This window comes from Mya arenaria, chromosome 8, assembly GCF_026914265.1.
Source record: "Mya arenaria isolate MELC-2E11 chromosome 8, ASM2691426v1".
Taxonomy (NCBI): Eukaryota; Metazoa; Mollusca; class Bivalvia; order Myida; family Myidae; genus Mya; species Mya arenaria.
This window is the reverse complement of record NC_069129.1, coordinates 7,087,553-7,107,216: the sequence shown is the minus strand read 5'-3', so window position 1 is coordinate 7,107,216 and position 19,664 is coordinate 7,087,553. Positions and strand designations below refer to the sequence as shown.

The following is a 19,664-nucleotide window of genomic DNA, read 5'->3' as shown; positions in this document are numbered from 1 at the left end:
TTATGGCCCTGTGGTCAAAATTGGCCCCGCCCCTGGGTGGTCATAGGTTTTCTCTATATGTTTATATTAAAAAAAAATCAAAAATCTCCTCTGAACTTACGTTGCTTAGAGCTTAGATATTTGGCTTGATTCATCGTCTAGTGGACTTCTACAAAGATTGTTCAAATTATGGCCCTGTGGTCAAAATTGGCCCCGCCCCTGGGTGGTCATAGGTTTTCTCTATATGTTTATATTAAAAAAAAATCAAAAATCTCCTCTGAACTTACGTTGCTTAGAGCTTAGATATTTGGCTTGATTCATCGTCTAGTGGACCTCTACAAAGATTGTTCAAATTATGGCCTTGGGGTCAAAATTGGCCCCGCCCAGGGGGGTTAGGGTATTCTCTATATGTTTATAGTTAAAACTTCAAAAATCTTCTCCTCTGAACTTACTTGGACTAGAGCTTAGATATTTGGCATGATTCATCGTCTAGTGGACCTCTACAAAGTTTGTTCAAATTATGGCCTTGGGGTCAAAATTGGCCCCACCCCCTTCGGGGGTCATGGGTTTTCTCTATATGTTTATAGTGAAAACTTCAAAAATCATCTCCTCTGAACTTACGTGGCTCAGAGCTTAGATATTTGGCATGATTCATCGTCTAGTGGACCTCTACAAAGTTTGTTCAAATTATGGCCTTGGGGTCAAAATTGGCCCCGCCCCGGGGGGTCATGGGTATACTTGATATGTTTATAGTTAAAACTTCAAAAATCTTCTCCTCTGAACTTACTTGGACTAGAGCTTAGATATTTGGCATGATTCATCGTCTAGTGAACCTCTACAAAGATTGTTCAAATAATGGCCTTGGGGTCAAAATTGGCCCCGCCCCAGGGGGTCATGGGTATACTTGATATGTTTATAGTTAAAACTTCAAAAATCTTCTCCTCTGAACTTACTTGGACTAGAGCTTAGATATTTGGCATGATTCATCGTCTAGTGGACCTCTACAAAGATTGTTCAAATTATGGCCCTGTGGTCAAAATTGGCCCCGCCCCTGGGTGGTCATGGGTTTTCTCTATATGTTTATATTAAAAAAATCAAAAATCTCCTCTGAACTTACGTTGCTTAGAGCTTAGATATTTGGCTTGATTCATTGTCTAGTGGACCTCTACAAAGATTGTTCAAATTATGGCCTTGGGGTCAAAATTGGCCCAGCCCAGGGGGGTTAGGGTATTCTCTATATGTTTATAGTTAAAACTTCAAAAATCTTCTCCTCTGAACTTACTTGGACTAGAGCTTAGATATTTGGCTTGATTCATCGTCTAGTGGACCTCTACAAAGATTGTTCAAATTATGGCCTTGGGGTCAAAATTGGCCCCGCCCAGGGGGGTTAGGGTATTCTCTATATGTTTATAGTTAAAACTTCAAAATCTTTTCCTCTGAACTTACTTGGACTAGAGCTTAGATATTTGGCATGATTCATCGTCTAGTGGACCTCTACAAAGTTTGTTCAAATTATGGCCTTGGGGTCAAAATTGGCCCCACCCCCTTCGGGGGTCATGGGTTTTCTCTATATGTTTATAGTGAAAACTTCAAAAATCATCTCCTCTGAACTTATGTGGCTCAGAGCTTAGATATTTGGCATGATTCATCGTCTAGTGGACCTCTACAAAGTTTGTTCAAATTATGGCCTTGGGGTCAGAATTGGCCCCGCCCCCGGGGGGTCATGGGTATACTTGATATGTTTATAGTTAAAACTTCAAAAATCTTCTCCTCTGAACTTACTTGGACTAGAGCTTAGATATTTGGCATGATTCATCGTCTAGTGGACCTCTACAAAGATTGTTCAAATTATGGCCTTGTGGTCAAAATTGGCCCCGCCCCTGGGTGGTCATGGGTTTTCTCTATATGTTTATATTAAAAAAAATCAAAAATCTCCTCTGAACTTACGTTTCTTAGAGCTTAGATATTTGGCTTGATTCATCCTCTAGTAGACCTCTACAAAGATTGTTCAAATTATGGCCTTGGGGTCAAAATTGGCCCCGCCCCGGGGGGTTAGGGTATTCTCTATATGTTTTATAGTTAAAACTTCAAAAATCTTCTCCTCTGAACTTACTTGGACTAGAGCTTAGATATTTGGCATGATTCATCGTCTAGTGAACCTCTACAAAGATTGTTCAAATAATGGCCTTGGGGTCAAAATTGGCCCCGCCCCAGGGGGTCATGGGTATACTTGATATGTTTATAGTTAAAACTTCAAAAATCTTCTCCTCTGAACTTACTTGGACTAGAGCTTAGATATTTGGCATGATTCATCGTCTAGTGGACCTCTACAAAGATTGTTCAAATTATGGCCCTGTGGTCAAAATTGGCCCCGCCCCTGGGTGGTCATGGGTTTTCTCTATATGTTTATATTAAAAAAAATCAAAAATCTCCTCTGAACTTACGTTGCTTAGAGCTTAGATATTTGGCTTGATTCATTGTCTAGTGGACCTCTACAAAGATTGTTCAAATTATGGCCTTGGGGTCAAAATTGGCCCCGCCCAGGGGGGTTAGGGTATTCTCTATATGTTTGTAGTTAAAACTTCAAAAATCTTCTCCTCTGAACTTACTTGGACTAGAGCTTAGATATTTGGCATGATTCATCGTCTAGTGGACCTCTACAAAGATTGTTCAAATTATGGCCTTTGGGTCAAAATTGGCCCCGTCCAGGGGGGTTAGGGTATTCTCTATATGTTTATAGTTAAAACTTCAAAAATCTTCTCCTCTGAACTTACTTGGACTAGAGCTTAGATATTTGGCATGATTCATCGTCTAGTGGACCTCTACAAAGTTTGTTCAAATTATGGCCTTGGGGTCAAAATTGGCCCCACCCCCTTCGGGGGTCATGGGTTTTCTCTATATGTTTATAGTGAAAACTTCAAAAATCATCTCCTCTGAACTTACTTGGACTAGAGCTTAGATATTTGGCATGATTCATCGTCTAGTGAACCTCTACAAAGATTGTTCAAATAATGGCCTTGGGGTCAAAATTGGCCCTGCCCCGGGGGGTTAGGGTATTCTCTATATGTTTATAGTGAAAACTTCAAAAATCTTCTCCTTTGAACTTACTTGGACTAGAGCTTAGATATTAGGCATGATTCATCGTCAAGTGGACCTCTACAAAGATTGTTCAAATTATGGCCTTGGGGTCAAAATTGGCCCCGCCCCAGGGGGTCATGGGTATACTTGATATGTTTATAGTTAAAACTTCAAAAATCTTCTCCTCTGAACTTACTTGGACTAGAGCTTAGATATTTGGCATGATTCATCGTCTAGTGGACCTCTACAAAGATTGTTCAAATTATGGCCTTGTGGTCAAAATTGGCCCCGCCCCTGGGTGGTCATGGGTTTTCTCTATATGTTTATATTAAAAAAAATCAAAAATCTCCTCTGAACTTACGTTGCTTAGAGCTTAGATATTTGGCTTGATTCATTGTCTAGTAGACCTCTACAAAGATTGTTCAAATTATGGCCTTGGGGTCAAAATTGGCCCCGCCCCGGGGGGTTAGGGTATTCTCTATATGTTTTATAGTTAAAACTTCAAAAATCTTCTCCTCTGAACTTACTTGGACTAGAGCTTAGATATTTGGCATGATTCATCGTCAAGTGGACCTCTACAAAGATTGTTCAAATAATGGCCTTGGGGTCAAAATTGGCCCCACCCCAGGGGGTCATGGGTATACTTGATATGTTTATAGTTAAAACTTCAAAAATCTTCTCCTCTGAACTTACTTGGACTAGAGCTTAGATATTTGGCATGATTCATCGTCTAGTGGACCTCTACAAAGATTGTTCAAATTATGGCCCTGAGGTCAAAATTGGCCCCGACCCTGGGTGGTCATGGGTTTTCTCTATATGTTTATATTAAAAAAAATCAAAAATCTCCTCTGAACTTACGTTGTTTAGAGCTTAGATATTTGGCTTGATTCATTGTCTAGTGGACCTCTACAAAGATTGTTCAAATTATGGCCTTGGGGTCAAAATTGGCCCCGCCCAGGGGGGTTAGGGTATTCTCTATATGTTTATAGTTAAAACTTCAAAAATCTTCTCCTCTGAACTTACAACTTACTTGGACTAGAGCTTAGATATTTGGCATGATTCATCGTCTAGTGGACCTCTACAAAGATTGTTCAAATTATGGCCTTGGGGTCAAAATTGGCCCCGCCCAGGGGGGTTAGGGTATTCTCTATATGTTTATAGTTAAAACTTCAAAAATCTTCTCCTCTGAACTTACTTGGACTAGAGCTTAGATATTTGGCATGATTCATCGTCTAGTGGACCTCTACAAAGTTTGTTCAAATTATGGCCTTGGGGTCAAAATTGGCCCCACCCCCTTCGGGGGTCATGGGTTTTCTCTATATGTTTATAGTGAAAACTTCAAAAATCATCTCCTCTGAACTTATGTGGCTCAGAGCTTAGATATTTGGCATGATTCATCATCTAGTGGACCTCTACAAAGTTTGTTCAAATTATGGCCTTGGGGTCAGAATTGGCCCCGCCCCGGGGGGTCATGGGTATACTTGATATGTTTATAGTTAAAACTTCAAAAATCTTCTCCTCTTAACTTACTTGGACTAGAGCTTAGATATTTGGCATGATTCATCGTCTAGTGAACCTCTACAAAGATTGTTCAAATAATGGCCTTGGGGTCAAAATTGGCCCCGCCCCGGGGGGTTAGGGTATTCTCTATATGTTTATAGTGAAAACTTCAAAAATCTTCTCCTTTGAACTTACTTGGACTAGAGCTTAGATATTAGGCATGATTCATCGTCAAGTGGACCTCTACAAAGATTGTTCAAATTATGGCCTTGGGGTCAAAATTGGCCCCGCCCCAGGGGGTCATGGGTATACTTGATATGTTTATAGTTAAAACTTCAAAAATCTTCTCCTCTGAACTTACTTGGACTAGAGCTTAGATATTTGGCATGATTCATCGTCTAGTGGACCTCTACAAAGATTGATCAAATTATGGCCTGGGGTCAAAATTGGCCCCGCCCAGGGGGGTTAGGGTATTCTGTATATGTTTATAGTTAAAACTTCAAAATCTTCTCCTCTGAACTTACTTGGACTAGAGCTTAGATATTTGGCATGATTCATCGTCTAGTGGACCTCTACAAAGTTTGTTCAAATTATGGCCTTGGGGTCAAAATTGGCCCCACCCCCTTCGGGGGTCATGGGTTTTCACTATATGTTTATAGTGAAAACTTCAAAAATCGTCTTCTCTGAACTTACGTGGCTCAGAGCTTAGATATTTGGCATGATTCATCGTCTAGTGGACCTCTACAAAGTTTGTTCAAATGGCCTTGGGGTCAAAATTGGCCCCGCCCCGGGGGGTCATGGGTATACTTGATATGTTTATAGTTAAAACTTCAAAAATCTTCTCCTCTGAACTTACTTGGACTAGAGCTTAGATATTTGGCATGATTCATCGTCTAGTGGACCTCTACAAAGATTGTTCAAATTATGGCCCTGTGGTCAAAATTGGCCCCGCCCCTGGGTGGTCATGGGTTTTCTCTATATGTTTATATTAAAAAAAACCAAAAATCTCCTCTGAACTTATGTTGCTTAGAGCTTAGATATTTGGCTTGATTCATTGTCTAGTGGACCTCTACAAAGATTGTTCAAATTATGGCCTTGGGGTCGAAATTGGCCCCGCCCAGGGGGGTTAGGGTATTCTCTATATGTTTATAGTTAAAACTTCAAAAATCTTCTCCTCTGAACTTACTTGGACTAGAGCTTAGATATTTGGCATGATTCATCGTCTAGTGGACCTCTACAAAGATTGTTCAAATTATGGCCTTGGGGTCAAAATTGGCCCCGCCCAGGGGGGTTAGGGTATTCTCTATATGTTTATAGTTAAAACTTCAAAAATCTTCTCCTCTGAACTTACTTGGACTAGAGCTTAGATATTTGGCATGATTCATCGTCTAGTGGACCTCTACAAAGTTTGTTCAAATTATGGCCCTGGGGTCAAAATTGGCCCCACCCCCTTCGGGGGTCATGGGTTTTCTCTATATGTTTATAGTGAAAACTTCAAAAATCATCTCCTCTGAACTTATGTGGCTCAGAGCTTAGATATTTGGCATGATTCATCGTCTAGTGGACCTCTACAAAGTTTGTTCAAATTATGGCCTTGGGGTCAAAATTGGCCCCGCCCCGGGGGGTCATGGGTATACTTGATATGTTTATAGTTAAAACTTCAAAAATCTTCTCCTCTGAACTTACTTGGACTAGAGCTTAGATATTTGGCATGATTCATCGTCTAGTGGACCTCTACAAAGTTTGTTCAAATTATGGCCCTGGGGTCAAAATTGGCCCCACCCCCTTCGGGGGTCATGGGTTTTCTCTATATGTTTATAGTGAAAACTTCAAAAATCATCTCCTCTGAACTTATGTGGCTCAGAGCTTAGATATTTGGCATGATTCATCGTCAAGTGGACCTCTACAAAGATTGTTCAAATTATGGCCTTGGGGTCAAAATTGGCCCCGCCCCAGGGGGTCATGGGTATACTTGATATGTTTATAGTTAAAACTTCAAAAATCTTCTCCTCTTAACTTACTTGGACTAGAGCTTAGATATTTGGCATGATTCATCGTCTAGTGAACCTCTACAAAGATTGTTCAAATAATGGCCTTGGGGTCAAAATTGGCCCCGCCCCGGGGGGTTAGGGTATTCTCTATTTGTTTATAGTGAAAACTTCAAAAATCTTCTCCTTTGAACTTACTTGGACTAGAGCTTAGATATTTGGCATGATTCATCGTCAAGTGGACCTCTACAAAGATTGTTCAAATTATGGCCTTGGGGTCAAAATTGGCCCCGCCCCAGGGGGTCATGGGTATACTTGATATGTTTATAGTTAAAACTTCAAAAATCTTCTCCTCTGAACTTACTTGGACTAGAGCTTAGATATTTGGCATGATTCATTGTCTAGTGGACCTCTACAAAGATTGTTCAAATTATGGCCTTGTGGTCAAAATTGGCCCCGCCCCTGGGTGGTCATGGGTTTTCTCTATATGTTTATATTAAAAAAAATCAAAAATCTCCTCTGAACTTACGTTGCTTAGAGCTTAGATATTTGGCTTGATTCATCGTCTAGTAGACCTCTACAAAGATTGTTCAAATTATGGCCTTGGGGTCAAAATTGGCCCCGCCCAGGGGGGTTAGGGTATTCTCTATATGTTTTATAGTTAAAACTTCAAAAATCTTCTCCTCTGAATTTACTTGGACTAGAGCTTAGATATTTGGCATGATTCATCGTCTAGTGGACTTCTACAAAGATTGTTCAAATTATGGCCTTGGGGTCAAAATTGGCCCCACCCCTTTCGGGGGTCATGGGTTTTCTCTATATGTTTATAGTGAAAACTTCAAAAATCATCTCCTCTGAACTTACGTGGCTTAGAGCTTAGATATTTGGCATGATTCATCGTCTAGTGGACCTCTACAAAGTTTGTTCAAATTATGGCCCTGGGGTCAAAATTGGCCACACCCCGGGCTGATGGGTTTTCTCTATATGTGTTATAGTGAAAACTTAAAAAATCTTCTCCGAACTCACAAAGACAAGTAACGTCTTAATTTAAACTGGATAACATATTTAGTACACATACCAATTGTCAATATGGGCCACATACAACAATTAATAACAAATATACATATATAGATATACACGTAAAATCAAGTAGTGACAAGAGCTTAGATAATTGGCATGATATATCATCTAGTTGACTTGTACCAATATTGTTCAATCTTTGGCCCTGGGGTCAAAAAATGGCCCCACCCGGGCGGTCATGGGTTTCCTTATATATGCATATGATGAAAACTTATAAAATCCTCTTCTCCGAAACCAAACGGCGAAGGCCTTAGATATTTGGTATGAAGCATTGTTTATCGGACCACTATTAAGATTGTTCAAACTTTAGTCCTGGGGTCAAAATTGGCCACGCCCCGTGTTCATAGGCTTAGGCTTTCAATATTTTTATATAGTCTTATATAATATAACTTTAAAAATCCTCTTCTCCAAAATATAAGACCTAGAGCTTTCATATTTGGTATATAGTGTTACCTAGTGGACCTACACCAAAGGTATTCAAATTATTGTCCCGGGGTCAAATTGGCCTTGCTCAGGGGTCATTTGTTTTTACATTGTCTTGTCACCTAAACATCTTTTTCTCTGAAAGTAAAGGTCAGAATGACTTCATACTTGATATGTAGCATCCTTACATGGTCCTCTCTCAACTTTGTTCAAATGGTTTTGTTTGGCCCCTTTTAGGGGTCACCAGAGCAAAAAATGGAAAAACTTTTAAACAACTTGATCTTATTAACTGCTTGATGGATCTTCAAGTCTGAAGCATCCTAGCATGGGCCTCTGTCAGGTCTTTTCAAATAATTTTGTTTGGCCCCTTGTAAGGGCCACCAGAGCTAAAATTAGTAAAAAAACTTAACATTTTCTTCGCATGAACCCCTTGATAGATCTTCAGCAAATTTGGTTTGAAGTGTCCTTGCATGGACCTCTCTTAAATTTGTTCACATAATTTTGTTTGGCCTGGTTGCCATGGCAACCTAAAGGAAAATGTCAACAATTGGTTATAATCATCTTCTTCTGCTAAACCGCTTTGACAATTTTGATGAAACTTCATAGGAATAATCCTTGGTTGGTGCTTTTTCAAAATTGTTCAAAGAAATTAATTCCATGTAGAACTCTGGTTGACATGGCAACCTAAAGGAAAAGTGTCAACAATTGGTTACAATCATCTTCTTCTCCTTAACCGCTTGGACAATTTTGATGAAACTTCATAGGAATGATCCTTGGTTGGTGCTTTTTCAAAATTGTTCAAAAAAATTAATTCCATGCAGAACTCTGGTTGCCATGGCAACCTGAAGGAAAATATAGGCTGTCGTGTCCGTGCTGTGACTTACTCTTATATGGACAGATTTTAGAATGACTTGCCATATATTTTCGACATACCAAGACAATTTAATATAACTTGCAATATGTATTTGACACATAAAGGCAAGATCAACTTTTTACGTACTTGTTCATAGATCAATGTCACATTGGGCGGCATTTCTCACATACTTTGACAGCTCTTGTTCAATATTCTTTGAGAAACAAGCTATATTAATAACAAAGGTTAAACTCTTTTACTCAGGTGAGCGATTTAGGGCCATCATGGCCCTCTTGTTCTTTTTATTTCATTCTTATAATTGATTACAAATAACATTCAATTGATATCTAATTGCAAATTCAACAAAATACCGGAAATTGGCTCATTGATTTTGCTTCCCACCACTGCGTGCATTTTTATTTTGGTTTACTTAAATTAAAAGAAACTGTGAGATTTGATTGCAACGAACTCACTATCTCATATTGAGTTCAAAAGAATATAGTCCAGGATTGTTTTTCACTTAACCTCTGAAAAGCATGATATACAACAAGACAAACTCACATGTCTAGTTTTGGGGCCATAGATAAAATGGGAGTGTTACACGTACCATATTACAGTTGCCATGGAAACTTTAGTATCAAAATGTACTAAAATACAAGTATTGACAAAAAAACACCTTTTTCCATTTAAAAATTGTTAATAGAAATTATGCCTTATTGATACACAATTCATATTTGATAAGCTTAAGGTGACACTCTTATACAAAATCAATCCATACATATGTATAACAAACATCTATTTTGACTGATAAACCTTTAACTGCTTACTAAATAATGCATTTATGGAAAATATTTATTACTGATAACAAGATTATAACCGTGAATTTAATAGCAGAAAGCGCAAAGATATTAAATGATTGGTGAATGCTAAAAGATTTATTGTGGTCTGCTTTAGTCTCATAATGTAGAAATACCGTGTTTTATGCTCATTTCTTTTAAATTAAACTCAGTTTCCTTCACAAGAACCATTGTTGTCGACATTTATTCATCTTTTCTTAAATATTAGAACATTATTATTGTGGTAAATCTTATCTGGGAGTAAGAGTGCATCTTTTAGCTGATTTATTTTAGCTGAATTGCGATGTAAGCTGATATAGAATCACCCTTGAGTCTGTTTTCTGGTTTGATATAATCCACTACTGGTGTCCATTGAATGAAGCTATAAGAAAGTACCAACAACCTCTTGGGTGAGAGAAGGACATGGACACCTTTATATGATATATTTGGTTCACTGTACTCCTTCAGCCGCTTTCCCACCATGCTGAGAAGGAGGCCATGGACTTCCACGACGAGTCCACTATGGTTGCCTACAGACATTCAGACATCAAAACTGACTCGTAAGTAATACAGAGTTTTACTGTCAATGATATTCTACGATAGATAATACACTATTATCAATAGATAATACGCTACGATAGATAGTTTGCTTTGATAGATAATATGCTACGATAGATTATACGCTATGATCAATAGATAATACGCTATGATATATAGTTTGCTTCGATAGATAATATGCTACGATAGAAAATACGATATGATTGCTAATATGCTACAATAGGTAATGATGCTACGATAGATAAAACCCTACAATAGATAATTAGTTTGGATAGATAATATGCTAAGATAGAAGATATGCTATGATTGATAATATGCTACAAAAGATAATAATGCTACAATAGATAAATATGCAATGATAGATAATATGCTACAATAGATAATACATTTGAACATGTAATACACCACGATAGATAATATGCTACAATAGATAATACATTTGAACATGTAATACACCACGATAGATAATATGCTACAATAGATAATTCATTTGAACATGTAATACACCACGATAGATAATATGCTACAATAGATAATACATTTGAACATGTAATACACCACGATAGATAATATGCTACAATAGATAATACATTTGAACATGTAATACACCACGATAGATAATATGCTACAATAGATAATACATTTGAACATGTAATACACCACGATAGATAATATGCTACAATAGATAATACATTTGAACATGTAATACACCACGATAGATAATATGCTACAATAGATAATTCATTTGAACATGTAATACACCACGATAGATAATATGCTACAATAGATAATACATTTGAACATGTAATACACCACGATAGATAATATGCTACAATAGATAATACATTTGAACATGTAATACACCACGATAGATAATATGCTACAATAGATAATACATTTGAACATGTAATACACCACGATAGATAATATGCTACAATAGATAATACATTTGAACATGTAATACACCACGATAGATAATATGCTACAATAGATAATACATTTGAACATGTAATACACCACGATAGATAATATGCTACAATAGATAATACATTTGAACATGTAATACACCACGATAGATAATATGCTACAATAGATAATACATTTGAACATGTAATACACCAATACATTTGAACATGTCATACACCACGATAGATAATATGCTACAATAGATAATACATTTGAACATGTAATACACTACGATAGATAATATGCTACAATAGATAATACATTTGAACATGTAATACACCACGATAGATATTATGCTACAATAGATAATACATTTGAACATGTAATACACTACCATAGATAATACACTACAATAGATAATACACTACAATAGATAATATGCTACAATAGATAATATGCTACAATAGATAATATATTTGAACATGTAATACACTACGATAGATAAAATGCTACAATAGATAATACATTTGAACATGTAATACACCACGATAGATAATATGCTACAATAGATAATACATTTGAACATGTAATACACCACGATAGATAATATGCTACAATAGATAATACATTTGAACATGTAATACACTACGATAGATAATATGCTACAATAGATAATACATTTGAACATATAATACACTACGATAGATAATATGCTACAATAGATAATACATTTGAACATGTAATACACCACGATAGATAATATGCTACAATAGATAATTCATTTGAACATGTAATACACCACGATAGATAATATGCTACAATAGATAATTCATTTGAACATGTAATACACCACGATAGATAATATGCTACAATAGATAATTCATTTGAACATGTCATACACCACGATAGATAATATGCTACAATAGATAATACATTTGAACATGTAATACACCACGATAGATAATATGCTACAATAGATAATACATTTGAACATGTAATACACTACGATAGATAATATGCTACAATAGATAATACATTTGAACATGTAATACACTACGATAGATAATATGCTACAATAGATAATACATTTGAACATGTAATACACCACGATAGATAATATGCTACAATAGATAATACATTTGAACATGTAATACACTACGATAGATAATATGCTACAATAGATAATACATTATGACAAATAATACGCTACAATAGATAGCTGATATGCAGGACACATACGTAAAATTGTGATCTATGTCATATAGGTATTAGAATGCAAAGTGAACAATAATGAAATCTATAAACTCACAAGAAAAGAGGTTAAAGCGGGAGTTGGTGATCCTACCAGTACTTGGAAACAGGGTGGTTTAAAATGCAAGCAACTCTTAATGCTAACTATGTCCTCGACTAATGTGCCTATCTACATGTAAAGGTTTAAGTACATTAAGCATTATAAACAACCTCTTTACTTACAAAAATTATACACCATATATTTTGTAAGCCTTGTGTATATTTCAGGCATCCAAAATGTGGAGCAATCCACCCAGAGGTTGAGCAAGGTGGTGATGATGATGAAGATGAGATTGAAGTAGCATTTAACCAGCATAGCTCAGGTAATGAGGATGAGATGGAAGTAGCATTATAATCTACATAGTATAGTGTACATAGTTTGAATCTTAGAATCAGTTTATCATTTTAGAAGGGAAGTTCTACAGATGCTGGCAACCTTATAGTTAGTGGCAGCAAAGTGCATCTTAAACAGACATAATTTACATTGAAATAGGGTGATCTTCATCATTTATAGCTTGTTCTGCATGGTCAAGGCCACAAGATTTCAACCATTGTCCACTACAGATCCTATTAACAAATGGCCTATTTTAAACCTACCAAACACAAAACCTTGGAAATTGTCTTATTTTGTGGGTTTTTTACTGTTATAAGGTGAGGTCAGATTTTGAGAAAATTATATTATTTTGTATGTTTTTTCTGTTAAGGTGAAGGTCCCATTGTAATGAAATTGTCTTGATTTGTAAGCTTTCCTGTAAAGGTGAAGGTCAGATAATGAGGAAATTATCATAATTTCTATGCTTTTCTGTTACGGTGAATGTCAGATTGTAAAGAAATTATCATAATTTGTATGCTTTTCTGTAAAGGTGAAGGTCAGATTGGGAGGAAATTGTCAAATTCTGTATGCTTTTCTGTTAAGAATACTTAAGATAAAGGTCAGATTGTGAAAAAAATGTTTTATTTTGTATGCCTTTTTGTTAAGATGAAGGTCAGATTGTGAGGAAATTGTCTTATATTGTATGCTTTTCTGTTAAGTTGAAGGTCAGATTGTGAGGAAATTGTCTTATATTGTATGCTTTTCTGTTAAGTTGAAGGTCAGATTGTGAGGAAATTGTCTTATATTGTATGCTTTTCTGTTAAGTTGAAGGTCAGATTGTGAGGAAATTGTCTTATATTGTATGCTTTTCTGTTAAGTTGAAGGTCAGATTGTGTGGAAATTGTCTTATATTGTATGCTTTTCTGTTAAGTTGAAAGTCAGATTGTGAGGAAATTGTCTTATATTGTATGCTTTTCTGTTAAGTTGAAGGTCAGATTGTGAGGAAATTGTCTTATATTGTATGCTTTTCTGTTAAGTTGAAGGTCAGATTGTGAGGAAATTGTCTTATATTGTATGCTTTTTTGTTAAGTTGAAAGAGAGATTGTGAGAAAACTGTCTTATATTGCATGCTTTTCTGTTAAGTTGAAGATCAGATTGTGAGGAAACTGTTTTATTTTGTATGCTTTTCTGTTAAGGTTAAGGTCAGATTGTGAAGAGATTGTCTTATTTTCTGTTTCTTTTCTGTTAAGATTAAGGTCAGATTTGGAGTTAATTGTCTTATTTTCTATGTTTCTTTTCTGTTAAAGGAGCTGTTGCACGTATTGGCACCAAAAAAGGTTTTTTCTGTAACAAATCTCAGGACAATTATCTAATAGAATGTGTTATGCTTTGATATCATAATTGTAAAGAAAAGTACCAAAATGTAAAAAGATTGTGTCGGAGACCGGGTTTGAACCCGTGTCACCAAAATTTCAGTACAGCGTCGTACTAACTTAGCTACAAAGGCTTACTCTAATCGGGTGACATAATTAAGCTATACACCTACCTCGGTAATATCACGTGATAACATCGACTAGCCAATCATGCATAAGGAATGAATTCTACCTGGTAGACATACCCAGTAATCTTTTTTAATGGAAAAATATGAAATAACTGCTAAACTTAAATAAATTTTAAACTATGTGGTAGTTCAGTAGTTCAGTTAGGAAGTTTCAATGCATTGTACACATTGATGCCAAGTTTATGTCAGTTTTAGACAATTTTCTTTTTTTTTCGCTATTTTATCATACGTGAAACAGCCCCTTTAAGATTAAGGTCAGATCTGGAGTAAATTGTCTTATTTTCTATGTTTCTTTTCTGCTAAGGTGAAGGTCAGATTTTGAATAGATTGTCTGATTTTGTATGGTTCTTTTCTGTTAAGATAAAGGTCAGATAGTGAAGAAATTGTCTGTTTTTCTATGTTTCTTTTCTGTTGAGATTAAGGTCAGATTTTGAGTAAAATGTCTTATTTTGTATGTTTCTTTTCTGTTAAGATAAAGGTCAGATTTTGAGTAAAATGTCTTATAATGTATGTTTCTTTTCTGTTAAGGTGAAGGTCAGAGGGCTAAAAGGGCTGTAGGAGAAAAGACCTGTCAGGTTGCGGCTATAGCTGACTATCGATTCTACGAGCATATGGGCAGAAGCAGCATATTTAAAACTGCAAACTATATTGTAAGTAATTTCAGGTCTTCTTATAAAAATATTACCATTATACTGAAAATATAGGCATGTAGCTACTGGGTATACTTGCAGCAAAAACAAACAAACATAACATGGTCAACATATTTGCTGCATATTTTTAAGATTAGTTAATGAAATGATTACAAGTGTATTATGAATCGAAAGTCATCAGCGCCCCATTTTAAGTACTCGTTAGATGACATGAAGTGAATTCTTAGTGATTAAGAATGGGCGGAATGAGCGTAGTGAACGAGTCCTTCTTAATCATTAAGAAATTACTTCAGGTCATTTAACTGACTAGAATACAACCTCATTGGCTGATACATAGTTGAAGAAGAGTCTGACGCAGGGAGCGTGTATCTGATGTGTGGCAGTAGGCAGACCTGTAAACATGTGCGATTGTTAAAATTCTTAATTATTTATTTACAGAAACATGCTCAGTAGCAAAAAGTTTAAACATAAACCCGGTTAAATGGCACTGAGTAAACGCCTAAGACAAAGACATAGACATTAAGTCTATTTAATGTTTGCCTATTTTCAATTGCATTGGCTGAAAATGTAGTTTTTAGCTTGACTATTTGAAGAATATGGAGAGCTATACTACTCACCCAAGCGTCGGCGTCTGCGTCACACCTTAGTTAAGGTTTTGCATGCAAGCACACATAGATTAAAATCTCAGCAACTACTTGAGATATTGCATTGAGACTTGATACAATGGTACTCAACCATCCAACCTATTTAATTAACCAAGTTAGATAACTCCAGTTTGCATTAATTTCAAATAATGGCCCCTTTTTTTGACATAGAAATTCTGGTTAAGGTTTTGCATATTGACTTTTAAGTCAATACCTCAGCGAATTCATCATGTATTGCATTGAAACTTTACACACAGGCTCCCAACCATTTAACCTTCTTTTTAATCAAGTAAGATAACTCTATCTTTCATATTATATAATTCTTGCCCCTTTATTATGAGATTTAGAAATTCTGGTTAAGGTCTTGCATGGTAGCACACAATATCTCAGCAACTTCTTGATGTATTGCGTTGAGATTTAATACAATGGTATTCAACCACCCAACGTAATTGAATAACCAAGTTAGATAAATGTATTTTGCAAATAATGGCCCTTTATTATTAGACTTAAAAATCTGGTTAAAATTTTCCATGTAACCACATTTATGTTGATATCTCAGCACATCACATATTGCATTGAAATCTAATCTAACAGTGATCCATGTATGTTTCCCCAAAACTTTTCAATCCTTACATTGAAAAGCGGTGGAATAGTTGAGCGCTCTGTCTCTGTGACAGCTCTTGTTATTCTAATAAGAAATACTTAAATTGTAAACCTTAAGCTGCTTAAGATTGTGATTGCTGGGTGCAACGGAAACTTATGGGCAGAATCTCTTACAATATTATTGAAACCCAGTTTAACTGAGTTAGGCCTAGAAAGTTCAGATCTAAAGCCTACAATCTTTATTGAAGTGGGGCCAGGAAGACACTTAACAATTTCATATACTTTTACTTATGTATTTGGAGTACTGAATTTCTTTTTATATTGTATGACATATTTAAACATAAAACTACAACCTGTTTACCATATTTGAAACAAAAAATTAACAGGAACCTTGCTTTATTTAATTCTTTTATTTTACCTTTCTGTGGGCTGTTATAATAAAATCTTAGTCGTTTGTAGTAATTCATTAAAATGGTGTAAGAGTATTTGGTAATTTTGCTGTATATTTTAGAGATCTGAATTTAACCAAAATCAAAACAAACAAAAATTGAGAAAAAATATATCAATTAGTTGCCATATATGACCTTTATACAGATTAAAAACTATTGAAGTAATTACTAAAATCTTTTATTGAAATGAGCCCTTGAGGAAGTTTGTTATTGTTTAAATGCAATAGCCTTAAAAGTAGTTTTATTAATCCTCACTATTTATCATTTATTCAAATTGTTGTTGATAATTGTTTTATCGTATATTCAATGCAGGCTAACATTTGAAATGATGTAGACACATCATGTTAAAACATAACCATTGATTATTTTAGGCAAACATTATGACAAGAGTGAACCAAATTTACAAATCTACTGGCTTCCGTGATGGCAATGGGTATGGATTTGAATTCAGTGAGGTAAGATTGTGGTTTTGATCCCCACCAGGGTGTAAGTGGTCTCATGGTATAGGTGTCGTCCTGTCACCAAAGAAGTTGTGGGTTTGATCTCCAGGTCCAGTGGTATAGGTATCCAACTCCCACCAAAGAGGTTGTTGGTGCGATCCCCACCAGGGTGTGAGTGGTGTAGTGGTATCAGTGTCCACCTCTCACCAAAGAGGTTGTGGGTTTGATCACCACCAGGGTGTGAGTGGTGTAGTGGTGTAGTGGTATCATTGTCCACCTCACACCAAAGAGGTTGTGGGTTTGATCACCACCAGGGTGTGAGTGGTGTAGTGGTATCAGTGTCCACCTCTCACCAAAGAGGTTGTGGGTTTGATCACCACCAGGGTGTGAGTGGTGTAGTGGTATCAGTGTCCACCTCTCACCAAAGAGGTTGTGGGTTTGATCACCACCAGGGTGTGAGTGGTGTAGTGGTATCAGTGTCCACCTCACACCAAAGAGGTTGAGAGTGCGATCCCCACCAGGGTGTGAGTGGTGTAGTGGTATAAGTGTCCACCTCCCACCAAAGAGGTTGTGGGTTTGATCACCACCAGGGTGTGAGTGGTGTAGTGGTATAGGTGTCCACCTCACACCAAAGAGGTTGTGGGTTTGATCACTTCCAGGATGTGAGTGGTCTAGTGGTATAAGGGCCCTCCTTTCACCAAATAGGTTGTGGGTTTGAACCCCATCAGAGTGAGAGTGGTCTTATGGTATAGGAGCCCTCCTCTCACCAAATAGGTTGTGGGTTTGATCACCATCAGGGTGAGAGTGGTCATATGGTATAGGTGTTGTCCTCTCACAAAAGAGGTTGTGGGTGCAATTCCCACCAGGATGTAAGTGATCTTATGGTATAGGGGCCCTCCTCTCACCGAAGAAGTTGTGGGTTTGATCACCACCAGCGTGTGATTGGTCATATGGTATAGGTTTCCACCTAACACCAAAGAGGTTGTGGGTTTGATCACCACCAGGGTGTGAGTGGTGTAGTGGTAAAGGTGTCCACCTCCCACCAAATAGGTTGTGGGTTTGATCACCACCAGGGTGAGAGTGGTCTAGTGGTAAAGGGGCCCTCCTCTCACCAAAGAGATTGTGAGATTGATCACCACCAGGGTGAGAGTGGTCTAGTGGTATAGGGGCCCTCCTCTCACCGAAGAGATTGTGGGTTTGATCACCATCAGGGTGTGAGTGGTCTAGTGGTAAAGGGGCCCTCCTCTCACTGAAGAGGTTGTGGGTTTGATCACCACCAGGGTGTGAGTGGTCTAGTGGTATAGGGGCCCTCCTCTCACCGAAGAGGTTGTGGGTTTGATCACCAATAGAGTGTGAGTGGTCTAGTGGTATAGGGGCCCTCCTCTCACCAAATAGGTTGTGGGTTTGATTCCCACCAGGGTGTGAGTGGTCTAGTGGTATAGGTGTCCACCTCTCACCAAATAGGTTGTGGGTTTGGTCCCCACCAGGGTGTGAGTTGTCTTATGGTATAGGGGCCCTCCTGTCACCAAATAGGTTGTGGGTTTGATCCCCACCAGGGTGTGAGTGGTCGTATTGTATAGGTGTCCACCTCACACCAAAGAGATTGTGGGTTTGATTCCCACCAGGGTGTGAGTGGTCTTATGGTATAGGGGCCCTCCTCTCACCAAAGAGGTTGTGGATTTGAGACCCACCAGGGTGTGAGTGGTCTTATGGTATAGGTGTCCACCTCACACCAAAGAGGTTGTGGGTTTGATCCCCACCAGGGTGTGAGTGGTCATATGGTATAGGTGTCCACCTCACACCAAAGAGGTTGTGGGTTTGATCCCCACCAGGGTGTGAGTGATCATATGGTATAGGTGTCCACCTCACACCAAAGAGGTTGTGGGTTTGATCCCCACCAGGGTGTGAGTGGTCTTATGGTATAGGGGCCCTCCTCTCACCGAAGAGATTGTGGGTTTGATCCCCACCAGTGTGTGAGTGGTCATATGGTGTAGGGGCCCTCCTCTCACCAAAGAGATTGTGGGTTTGATCATCACCAGGGTGTGAGTGGTGTAGTGGTATAAGGGCCCTCCTCTCACCGAAGAGATTGTGGGTTTGATCCCCACCAGGGTGTGAGTGGTCATATGGTATAGGTGTCCACCTCACACCAAAGAGGTTGTGGGTTTGATCATCACCAGGGTGAGAGTGGTCTTATGGTATAGGGGCCCTCCTCTCACCGTAGAGATTGTGGGTTTGATTCCCACCAGGGTGTGAGTGGTCTTATGGTATAGGGGCCCTCCTCTCACCTAAGAGATTGTGGGTTTGATCACTACCAGGATGTGAGTGGTCTAGTGGTATAGGGGCCCTCCTCTTACCAAATAGGTTGTGGGTTTGATTCCCACCAGGGTGTAAGTGGTCTAGTGGTATAGGGGCCCTCCTCTTACCAAATAGGTTGTGGGTTTGATTCCCACCAGGGTGTAAGTGGTCTAGTGGTATAGGGGCCCTCCTCTCACCGTAGAGATTGTGGGTTTGAT

At 37.8% G+C, this 19,664-nt stretch overlaps 1 protein-coding gene across 1 annotated transcript in view; it reads left to right on the top strand.

Moving 5' to 3' along the window:
• LOC128243947 (ADAM 17-like protease) overlaps positions 1–19,664 on the top strand; it is a 53,150-nt gene that overhangs the window by 8,291 nt on the left and 25,195 nt on the right. Inside the window, exons 2-5 of the mRNA XM_052961968.1 lie at positions 10,206–10,297; positions 12,720–12,814; positions 14,894–15,015; positions 17,083–17,166. Coding sequence (XP_052817928.1) covers positions 10,206–10,297; positions 12,720–12,814; positions 14,894–15,015; positions 17,083–17,166 — 393 coding nt within the window. The remainder of the gene's footprint in view (positions 1–10,205; positions 10,298–12,719; positions 12,815–14,893; positions 15,016–17,082; positions 17,167–19,664) is intronic.